Source organism: Periplaneta americana, chromosome 3 (assembly GCF_040183065.1).
Source record: "Periplaneta americana isolate PAMFEO1 chromosome 3, P.americana_PAMFEO1_priV1, whole genome shotgun sequence".
NCBI lineage: Eukaryota > Metazoa > Arthropoda > Insecta > Blattodea > Blattidae > Periplaneta > Periplaneta americana.
The window spans coordinates 116,033,287-116,045,652 of record NC_091119.1 but is presented as its reverse complement, the minus strand read 5'-3'; the positions used below and the strand labels follow the sequence as shown (position 1 = coordinate 116,045,652).

Sequence of the window (12,366 nt, the reverse complement as noted above, 5' to 3'; positions counted from 1 at the left end):
GCGAACACATGTCAGGTGCTACGAGATGCGCTCTTGGAGAACCAGACTGAGGAAGATTTCGTAACTTCTGCAAAACCCAAGGCACATGCTACCCTGTATTTGGATGAGTTGTCCCGAGAGATGTGCCCTCAGCTGCGCCATTTCGTGGTGTTCTCCAGCGTGTCCTGTGGGCGTGGAAATGCTGGACAAACTAATTATGGCATGAGCAACTCCATCATGGAACGCATCTGTGAAGCCAGAGTCAGGGACGGATTCCCAGGGCTTGCCGTCCAGTGGGGTGCCGTGGGGGAGGTGGGTCTTGTGGCAGAGATGCAGGAAAAGAACACGGAAATTGTGATAGGTGAGTTCAGAAAATTTTACAATGCTTTGTTCATTCTTAGTGAGTTTATTACCATGTGCATAATAGTTGTCTTGGATATCACAATATGTATTCATTTTCAGGGGGCACACTACCACAGAAAATATCCTCGTGTCTCCAAGAGCTGGACGGTTTCATGCGGCAGTCATGCCCTGTCGTAGCGAGCATGGTCGTGGCAGAGAAGCGAACAGACAGTGAAGGTGCATCCAACGTAGTTACATGTGTCAGCAATATTCTAGGTATGTCATCTCGCGTCTCACTTAGTACATTTTTGGGTCACCATAACATTGGCCCCACACTCTTCCGATCTCAAGAGAGTAATTCAAACGGAGGTAGCAGCTATTCCACAAGACATGACACGTCGGGTGATGGTAGATTTCAGACATCATCTTGAAATGTGTATTGCTCACAATGGACAACACTTACCAGACGTCATTTTCAAAACATAGTCATTACAAACTGTTGTCATACCCATTGTATATTTTTGAATAAGCAAGTTTCTCTCTGCAATCCTTTTTGTTTTATTATCCTTTCAAATGTGGGAAGTTTTTTGGGTCACCCTGTAGAAAGAATGGGAAAGCGTGACCTGGGAAAACCAACGAAAAGATGGAAGGATTCAGTTATAATACCGAAACGGGACAGCAATAACGCAACCTTGGAAGAAAGAAAGAAAGAAAGAAAGAAAGAAAGAAAGAAAGAAAGAAAGAAAGAAAGAAAGAAAGAAGATGACGATCATGATGATGATGATGATAATAATAATAATAATAATAATAATAATAATAATAATAATAATAATAAATAATGATAATAGTTAATGATAAACTCTCTTTATTGTTAGTAATATGAACCGGGGATAGGCGATTGCGGCCCGCGATCAGTTTTATACATCAATTGCGTCGCTATATTTTTTGGGTCATACGTCAGTTTCGTCCTTTCTCATTTTAAGAATTTAGGACTGGCTGTAACATCACCAATTTAAACGTTACAGGTAGATTAAAAATGTTGTTTGTGGCATCTTCACCATACAATGTTGGTAGTGTCATTTTTCACCATAAGATGTATTAAAATTCGAGTTGCATTTTCACCATAAAACTACAATGATAGGCCTATTCGTTGAAACCTAAATGACAGATTCCAGATGAAATCCAATCTTGTTATATCAGCTTGCTGCAAATCAATCATGCTTTTACGAATAAAGCTTCTTTCTCCCTCCTTGCCTGTTTAAATGGCAGAGTTCTATCAGTACGTAGTTTCAAGTATGTTTCGCTTGGTATTACTTTCAAAACTTCTGTAAAATGGTAAACGTTTGGGTGAGCAGTATAAAATAATACACTATTAAGTTTTGAATGAAATGACTCGCAGCCATTAATTGTTCTCATTGTTGTTGCTGCAATTCCGCCCATACTGTTGATTAACACTTGGTCTGATTTGTTACGGTTGTGTTCTTGATTGCTTTCAGTGACTTAATTTTTAACATTTAACTTAATGAAACATTTACAAGATTTCATGCAACATGCCCAACGCGAAATATTGTTTTGTAGATTCTTGTGATGTATGAATTTGAATCCATCGATCACAAATAAAGGTCTCATTTGTCATTGACTCCATGGATCGTGTATAACTCTTACGTGTTTCCAATTTAACCTTTACATTGTACATGACGTAGTAGAACGCGTTCTATTCAGTGCTTGGTTTTATCTTGTCTTGTCGCAGAACGCGTCCTTGGACTAAATTAGTTTTAAAAAGTTAACATAACGTCCTAAACCGGCAGGTAGCTGTGGACGCAACTGACGTATATATAGCCTATTTTAAAAACCCTGGACGCAACTGACGTATTAATTTTTCGTCAAGATGTTTACGGGAACGCAACTGACACTTCCCCACATGATCTGTATAATTTAAGGACAGTCTTGGTGTATTATAGCAATACATATTTTGTTGACAGGCGTTCGAGATTTGAAGAGTATTAACGTACACTCCACACTGTCAGAACTGGGAATGGACTCCCTGATGGCTGTAGAAGTAAAGCAGGCCATAGAAAGGGAGTGTGAGACGTTCCTGACAACACAGGAGGTCCACAACCTAACATTTGCACATCTTATAGAAATTAATGCTGCCATCGAGGAAGGCCATGCAACAGAAACATTGCCATGTGAAGGTGTGTCTGGTAGCTCTAAGTTTAACCAACAGCAATGTGTGTATGTAACTTATTTTATATATAAATGTTGTTTATTTCTGAATATTCAATTAAGATTAAGTACAACATTTCCATAAACGTAATTTTAAGCCAGTAGTTGATATATTTTAATTGTTATAAATTATTTCACATCACTTCCGTTCTTACTGCAAATATGCCTTATTCATATGTCTCTGACTGTAGATTGCTTTTAGTTATAATTCACATAATTATAATCCAAGACTGGAAAGAAACTCTGGAAAATATTGCATTTGTGCCATTATTACGAGAGACTACAGTTATGTCTCTGTAAAATACTGTTAAGTACGTTAAAGAGTTTACATTCAGTACATACTTACAGGGCTATACGTAAGAAGTCTTTTAAAGATGAATATAATACTTATTCGCCCTTAAAGACATTTCAAAGGAATGGCAACACATTTGAATCTTTTAATTATCATAACTCTCAAAGAGAATGATACAGTTCGTGCAGGTACATTAATTTCTACTCTGCATTGTAAAACTTCAAATTGATTAAGTTTTTAATACAATTTATAGGCCTATCCACTTTTGTTTTTACTGTTGTAAACAAACACGTGCTCCGAGGCTGGGCTGGGATCTTGCTTGTGCTGATGATACGGTTGTTTTTTTTTCCCCCGATGTTTTCCCAATTGTAAGGTGAATGTAAGTTAATCTCACAGCGAATCTTTGGATTTGTCTCGCCAGATATGAACTCGCTATACCAATTACAAAGTCACCATATAACCGGAACATTAATAGATCGTCATTAAGAAACCAATTGAAAACTTCAGCCTCGAAAAGTTAAAATAAATAAGTGTAATTTAGATTTAAATCTTACTGCTTACTGAATAAAATGAGTATTTTACTGATAATAATAATAATAATAATAATAATAATAATAATAATAATCATAATCATAATCATCATAAAATAGTCTATCATCATGCTCTTTATAGACGTTAAGATTTTTCTTTATATCTATGTTTCTAATGTTAACTTAAAACAAGAGAAGTTAGACGTTGGTCAAATTCTACAAGTTGCACTAGCTTACATTAAATTTATATGAACTTCCACTTCGGCATATATATATAAAATTCAATCATTGATTTAAGTTTTATTATTAATGTACAATATTAATTTTGAAGCGAAAATTAAACAATATATATTTTACGTTTATAGCTGTGAAAAAACCTGCCTCTGTAGTTCCAGTCACCTTTAATAGGGACTCCAATGAAAGCCTGCATTTGCTGCAGAGGGTAATAGGGGACGAGGTGACAGCAGCTCAACATTTAGTGCGCCTGCAATCAGCAACTGGAACACAGAGTGACATCGAGGAAGAAGTGAAAGCAGGTCCAGTGCTCTTCATGGTGCCTGGAGTGGAAGGCATGGCGTGCGTCTTGGAGCCGCTTGCTCACAACCTTAACTACCAAACGTTTTGTTTGCAACTAGGCTACAGTAACATGGACTCCTCTATCCAGGATATGGCGAAGTATTTTCTCTCGGTACTTAAATAAAAATTGCTATATTAGTGTCGGGTATAGTTGCTTTGAGATTAGATAAACACTGTTTGACCTGGTAAATAATAAATTATTTATTAATTGCAGAGTAGCACACAAAATTTGTAATAATATGAGATTTGGGGCTTTTACGGTGGTTGAGTTGTCATTTTATGTATATATTTAAATTGTGTTTAAAATATTTTGAATGTTTTCAACTCCTTACTAGCTTCTGTTAGCTTCATTTAGCCAAGGTAGCTTATAAGCCAGAAGCTTCGAAATTCAAATCGGAACTTGTTGAGGTCCAGACTTTTAGTACCCAAAATCTCTTATCACGGACATTTCGTCACACAAAAGAAATATGACACTGGAACAATTTGTCACACAAAAGTAAAAAATATGTGTGCCACACCAAAGGAAAATCATCCTATCATATTTTAACAATCTTCACACATTTTGTCACAGGGAATATCTTGTACGTTTCCTTGGTTAACACTGTCCTATATTGTAATGGCTTTTCACGCTTTGTTTCGATCACTGGAGGAGGAAAAAGAATTATGCGGAAGGGTTTTACGTTCCTGAAGCACAGAGCGATATAAGGAAATTAGAAAATGGACATTCAGCTGCAAAAAAAGAAGTACGAGGACGTTGATAAGTGAGTATAGCTTATTTTATCTTGGTTATCAAGAATACAGTGACAAGGGTATTATCCCGCAATATTTAAAGGAAATTTGTGCACATATGATTTTTTGCTTCCACCTCAGCACAAGCATTGCGATTATTATTTCTCAAAATATATTGCAGCAATAAAACGTACTTTGAAACCGTACGCAACTAACAATTTCTATGTATATTGTGGTTTAAGTAAAATTTAATTGCAAACAGTTTAGACCTATATGTAGGAAGATTGTCCTGTGACAAAACGTCTTTTGGTATATATGGCACGTATGACCAAAAATCCGTTGACACTAACTGTTAGTGTGATAAATTGCCTGTGACGAAACATCCGTGTTTCGAGTTTTCGGGTACGAAGAGTCTTAGAACCCTGGCAATAAGGTACTTGGATAATAATTTCATGATATGTAACATTTTAATTATTTAACTTTCGTTGCTAACTACAAGTGTGTTGAAAAACTCAATAGCTATGTTGCAATTATAGACTCTGAACTTGCAGTTACGTTTCTTTACTGATTGCCTTCGTCTGAAGAGACAAGGGAACGGTTTTCAGTCCGCAGTGTCACTGTGTTCGCAGTTTATCTCCAGCCGACTTCTGCCAGGAGCCCCTTTCAATCTGCTGGGTTACTCATTTGGTGGCTTGCTGGCAATGGAAATCGCCCTGGAACTTGAAAATCAGGGTCGAAAAGGACATATCTTCTTGGTGGACAGCTCTCCTAACTTCGTGAAAAGACTGCAGGAGCTAACAGCTGGGTGCAAAGAAGACGAGTTAGAAAGCAACGTCATTAAGACCCTTATAAGTCTTCAAGCTCCATCCGAGACCACACCAGCAGAAATTACGAAGGTATCAAATAATTGGACACCCAGTGTTGTCGGAGCGTTTTCTACCTCAGAATGGATTACATTTAGGGAATTGCATATTTAACATGCCTAACGCACTCAACGGCTCAAGCAAACCTTTAGAATTGATAATTTACACAATGTTACATATTTTGTCACTTAAACTGTTAATACAAGCTTTCTTTGTATAAAAAGGAAATGAGCTTTGTTGCTTTACTCTTCTGATATTCACACTGTACACTGGCGTTCATCAGAAATCCCAGTAAATTTTTATATAGTTTTTCGAATACTCGAGGAAATATGGCGGGATCAGAATTAATTAAATCTGAAAAATTCTCACGAACACATGATGGACTTTCAGCCACGTGTAATATACAAGATTTTCTTTTATCCTAGTAATTATTGTAATTATAATAATCCTTAAAAATGAACATTGCTTCTGAATACGAGAAACATTGTTTAATGGTGGGATTAAATGTTAACAGGTCATGGAGGAAATAAGGATTATGCAAAGCTGGAATGAAAAGGTCGAGCGACTGTTAATGATGTTGCCAACAACTCAGGATAGTAAACAACACCAGAAAAGTATTTATACTTCCATCTGTGCTCGATTAAAAGCTGTAAGGAATTATTCATGGACCCATAAGAAACGAGTGAAATCACACACCGTGTTAATTAGACCTACTTCAGTGGTATTGAATACTGAAGAAGATTATGGACTTTCTCAGGTAAGAATAAAAAGTTAGCTGTTGTAGGTTACTCGATAGAACGTTAGTTCTGTTCGTCAATAATAGCATAATTTGCGTCGTGGCCATTTAGTGTTGCCGGTAAATAAGCAGTGTTCCTTTTGCTTGTAGGTTAGGGAAGGTTTCCAAAAGCTAAGGAGATGCTAATCTTAAGAGAAAAGCGAAGGTCGGTGGAGTTCTTCAGCGTCGATAAACACGCCTCTTTGAGAGATAATCCTATATAAATTATAGTTTTCGTTGAAGGCAGTCGGGATTAGAGTTTTACATTAGGCCTACCATCCTGGAAAAATTGTGAGTCTAAAGAATGCCTACTGGAGAACCCATACGTAAATACGATATGTACAAATAACATAATCAAACCTTATCATTGGAATAAGATACGCCAGATTCCGTTCACTGGTTCGTGAGTAGAGTAGAGCAGAGGATACCTGAAAAGAGCATTACAGAATAACTCTACGGAGGAAAATTCTGTGCGAGTAGTAAAAGATGTTAAAAGAAAAATTAAATAAATAGCAAAATGTTTGTAATGAAAGATAAAGTTGACAATTGGGATCTGTTAGATGAAAGCAAGGAGATCATAACGGAGAAAAGTTCTCAGGTAGATCAATACTCTAGAACAGTGGTTCTCAACGGATGTGCCGCGGCACACTACTGTGCCACGAGATTAGCTAGGTGTGCCACGGTACTTCTGAGACTTTGTGATATTGTTGGTAAAAGTAATTAAAATAATTTCATTCAGTATTTATTTAAAGAAAGGAATAAGAGAATAATATTCAAGCACTTAAACTTATTTTACAGAGAATTTATTGACTTACGCCTTACAACAAAAGCAATGAGTTATTAATGATAAACTTGAGCTTGTCATTTCTTATACAAAAGTTCAATTCGTGATGGAATTGAAGGCACACTCGCATTTTTTGTTCAAGTTTCGCTCGCGCTTCTTTTTTATGTTAGTGTCTTAAGTCCAGTCCATTTCGTTCCAAGATTCTGAATATGGAATTATACACATTGCTCCGGTTGACGTTGAAGGTAATTCAGTACATTCTCGTCAACAAATATGATGTAACTGAGTAATTGACATTTCATATTATTATATCAGTTGACTCATCGAGCTAAAAATATTCGACCGTCGCTTAGCTTTTCATATACATGGCACTATTTCCTTCCAGGCAAGTAAAATTATGTCCCCTGCGATAGTGTCGGGCTGCATTTTGTTCGCTACTATTTTGGAAGCTTTATAACTGGACTACTACTAGTTTCTCTCCGTATCAAGGCTTTTGCTTACTTTTCTTCCGATGGCAACAATCGGCGAAAATAGTTCTTATCTTTCCCAGATAAGTTACTATGTTTGGTATTCAAATGTCTTTTCAATTTACTAGGGACCGTGAATTCGTTGCTTAGTTTTTCTCCACACACGACACATTCTGGTGCAGGACGGTTTTCAGATCCACTGAACGTAAATCCAAAGTTTAAATAACTATCTTGGTATTTACGGATTATTCCAGTAGGTACTATGCCTCTCTTTACTGCTTTAAGGACACATCTGGAATTAGTTCGTTCTCACTTTGTTACTGTTTTAAATTATTGTCACTGAATCATCTTCAACTTTTCTCCTTTTAATTAAAAACTATCCATACTGAAGTCAGATTAATACAATAACGCAAATAACACGCATGAAACTAAAAATCAACATCAAAATATGCCAGAACACGGACAAAATGGCGTTACAAATATACAAACAACTGACTGGTGAAAGCAAACTATGAGCTTGCATTGTTGTCAACTCATACGTTAATCTCCTCTAACATTGTTACAACTCGTACGTTACTGTGCCGCGGGAACTCACAACATAGGATAGTGTGCCGTGAAGAAAAAAGGTTGAGAACCACTGCTCTAGAAGAACAACTTACTGAAGTACCACAGAATAGTAGCAGGTCTAGGGGATAGCAGAATTCTCGGTAATTCTATATAGTAACATAATAAGTTGCTAGGTACTCCGTATTTCTACCGAAATTCTACCATTGCTTATTTAATAATAATAATAATAATAATAATAATAATAATAATAATAATAATAATAATAATAATAATAATAATCATCATCATCATCATCAATCATCCTACTAATTCTAGAAAAGTAACTGCAAAACTACTTTTATTTCTTAATTATAACTTAAATTTCACTAACAGTCAAAAACTTTATAGAGTGTTAGTTGGGAGGCCTGAGGGAAAAAGACCTTTGGGGAGGCCGAGACGTATATGGGAAGATAATATTAAAATGGATTTGAGGGAGGTGGGATATGATGATAGAGACTGGATTAATCTTGCTCAGGATAGGGACCAATGGCGGTCTTATGTGAGGGCGGCAATGAACCTCTGGGTTCCTTAAAAGCCAGTAAGTAATTAAGTAAGTAAGTAACAGTAAAAAACTTATATATTTATTGCAAATTATATTATATAAACATATTTGAAATATATTAACGTTTTCGCCTTTGTTACGACATTTTCAGATAAACTTACTTAATGATGATGATAATAATAATAATAGTAGTAGTAGTAGTAGTAGTAGTAGTAGTAGTAGTAGTAATCATAATAGTACAATCAATATTCATTACATAATGTAATCATACAATATACAACAGGAGCACTAATGTTATACTAAATAATTCTCAAGCAAGATAAAATTGTGAGTATACAGTAAAAGATGATTAGTTTCATTCATGTTTTGAGTCGAATAAAATTACAAAATAAATGGTTACATCCAAACATTAAAATGGTTACAATGTTGAAATTAGGTTACAATATTATTATATATGTTGTAGCACAATGACTTTTTTGAACGTCATGTACTGTGTATGGATCCAAAGGGGATCAGGTTCAATTAATATAATTTGTGTAATAGAGTTAAGATTAATTATTTTAATATTAGTAATGTCTTGTAGTATTTCTTTGATTGGGAGTAAGTTACACTTTATAATATATTTGTGGATTGAGAAAATGTACTCCCAATCAACGAAAAATTACAAGACTTACTATTAAAATGAGAATATAGCCATACTATTACTTTGATTTAAATTTTTACATCTTGCTTTTATAGTGCGTTCGGAGTTTATAAATAGCATTGGGTCTTCTTAGCGGACATGTACCTATAATATGGATTACATAAGTTATTTACGTATTTTGTAACATGTATAAAATAAACGGAAGTAAATCTGTTCCATTTATTCTGTTATTGGAAATACAAATAAACTAATGTATACGTACATTCATAAACAATATGAAGCGTTTATATTTGAAGCAATGCTGGTTACAGTATGTAGATTTACTTCTATTATTTTATATACGTTAGAAAATACGTAAATAACTTTAGTTAGGTATATTACAAAGAGGGGAGATGACAGCTAAGAAGACGCCTGTATGCCCAATAGTATTTCCTAAACTCCGAAGCTCTTCAGTAATTGATGGAAATATTTATTTTAGCTTGAGTTTAACCTTTCATTATTTCCTTTCTACTTGTATTATACTCTCTAAAAGACTAATGAACAGTTCTATAAATTATATGTTCTGACGGACTCTTATTATTTTATTTATCATTTTATGCTTTTGTATCTTTATTTTATTGTCCAGTTTAATCTATGAGTGTAAAATATACCATTTTATTTCTTATGGAATTTAGTGTAATATATTTAGGCCTGTACTTCTGTAGTTTTATTCCAGTAGCCAAACTGGGAAAGCTTCGTTTCCAGACCCCATAGCATCTTTCTATTGGATTTAGGCCTATTGTTCTTATTAATGATTATGGAAAACGTCGTTCTTCTGCATTTTGTTAGATTTACTAATAGTGTAATCCAATAGTTACGTACAGCATATCCCATGACGCCTATTAGAGGAGTTATGCCAAAATCTACCATGCAGGTTCTGGAACCTTGTCAAGTGCAGTGTCACATGTTGGCAGATTATTGTAATGTACTAGCTGTGCAATTCTTCAGGAATGATACTTGCGGAACCGAGTTTTAGAAGATTATTCTTCTCTGCTGAGATTATTGGCAAAGGATATAAGTATGCTGCCGGCAGTTGTTTTGGTGAAACAAGTGGTTGTCCCTCTCCACGAATTTTGAGTGCTCTGTAGTCGTCAGAATACTCATACACTTGTATTGCAGAACCCAAGGTGTTTCTTTCGTGTAATTAAAATAATTTATTTTGAGTCAATTAACATCATCACCATTATCACTTTTGGATTTCTTTTTGCACCTTTTTTGCCACCTGCTGTAGGTTGAAGTATTTCTTTCAGGGAGAAGGTTCAGAGTTTGCCAATCAATTTTTTTTCTGAAAACACTGTGCAGCCCTATCAGGAGCAAGGCAATTCTGGCGACTTTCAAACACAAAGAAGAAAGACGCATAAGAACAGTGGCTATCGTTAAGATCCTTACGATTCCTCCTCTTTTCCAGAGTGCTGTTGATGACACAATGAAGAATGAAGTCTTTCTGCGTTTTATAATTGCCCAACTTCCAATTGGTTGAAGAAATCTCCTTTTGTATATCTTCAGAAATGTTTGGATGTACTTAAATCTACACAAGTTACATATATGAAAAATAATGTTTTCCTCTCTTCAAAAATCTCCTTTTAGGATTCTGTTCAGAGCCCTATTGCTAAGTAGAAAATTTGTAATAACGAAGTAAAATCTAACGCATTATTTCAAAAATATTTAATGACATGGTAATTTTGATATTAACAGTAGGCCTATAATACCACAGTCTTATACAGAGTGTATCTAAATTGGTGTCAAATATTTCGGGGATGTGTTAGTAACACAAAAACATTACAAAAGGTTCATATGAACATTGGTCTCAAAATAATTTATTTCAGAGTTACAAGACAAAATTTAATGTTACAAAAATTGCTCGAAGTGGCTTCCTCCTGATTCGATGTATCCCCTAAGCCTGCGTTACATGCTCTGGCGTACTCTGTTGAAAATTCCTGGAGTGTTTCGTATTTCGTGAAATCCATTTGGATACGCTCTCAGAATATCAACATTAAGTACAGGAGTCTCATAAACTAGGGACTTTAAATGTCCCCAGACGAAGAAATCCATTGGATTGAAATCAGGCGATCGAGCAGGCCATGCACTGAATCCCCTTCAACGAATACATCTTTGGGGAAATCGATCATTAAAAAAATTACGAACTATCAGACTGAAATGAGCTGGAGCAGCATCGTGTTAAAACATATTCGTTGGATGACGTCCAGAAGCACATCATCAATTAAATGATGCAAATCATTTCGTTCTGTTAACTCACAGAATACATTTTCTTTTGATTTCTTCGCTCCACAAAATACAAACAAACAAAAACCCATCAAACAATCAGCGGTCAATGAAGGGACAAATCCTTTAATAACTCCCTAACGAATGGTTTTCAGTCCCATGTTCTTATTAACTTTTTTAATTGCTTTGATGTTAGGAACACGTCCCCGAAATATTTTGACACCAATTTAGATACACCCTGTATATATATACACATACATAGTCACGAAGCTCATTACGTAGTAAATATGCATCCATAGATAGTTGCTAACCACTAGGATCGCTAATATCGCCTCATTACAGACAATGCGAAATAGTATCGGCACAGTCTATTGTTCCTAGCACCCTCACAACTCAAGCTTCGTGACTATATACTAGACAGTGATAATACCACATTCAGATTACTTATTTCGTCAACACATTTTATTAACGATGTGACGTATATTGATTGTTTCAGTATTGTGAGGAGGTGGAAGTACACTTTGTGGAAGGGAATCACATCACAATTCTGGACAACGAAAACACAGCTGAACTTATTAATAAGTGGGTGACTGAACCAAAAGTCCAAGTATTCAACAACTATACAGCATTTGAAAAAAGTTGTGGTAAATGATTTCATAATTTACATATTTTTTTTGTAGTTTTGCAAATTGATTTACTGGTATTTATTTACTTATTTATTTATTTGTTTATTTATTTATTTATAATAAACTATAGTAAATGCTGTATATTATATATTTAATAAATTTGA

General features: G+C 35.1%; 1 protein-coding gene across 4 annotated transcripts in view; it reads left to right on the top strand.

The window, feature by feature from the left end:
* LOC138696405 (fatty acid synthase-like) overlaps window positions 1-12,366 on the top strand; it is a 260,583-nt gene that overhangs the window by 231,715 nt on the left and 16,502 nt on the right. For all 4 annotated transcript variants that reach the window (XM_069821328.1, XM_069821325.1, XM_069821327.1 and 1 more), the window contains exons 30-36: window positions 16-340; window positions 442-597; window positions 2,304-2,516; window positions 3,735-4,057; window positions 5,304-5,570; window positions 6,052-6,294; window positions 12,073-12,220. In XM_069821328.1, the coding sequence (XP_069677429.1) occupies window positions 16-340; window positions 442-597; window positions 2,304-2,516; window positions 3,735-4,057; window positions 5,304-5,570; window positions 6,052-6,294; window positions 12,073-12,220 (1,675 nt within the window). The remainder of the gene's footprint in view (window positions 1-15; window positions 341-441; window positions 598-2,303; window positions 2,517-3,734; window positions 4,058-5,303; window positions 5,571-6,051; window positions 6,295-12,072; window positions 12,221-12,366) is intronic.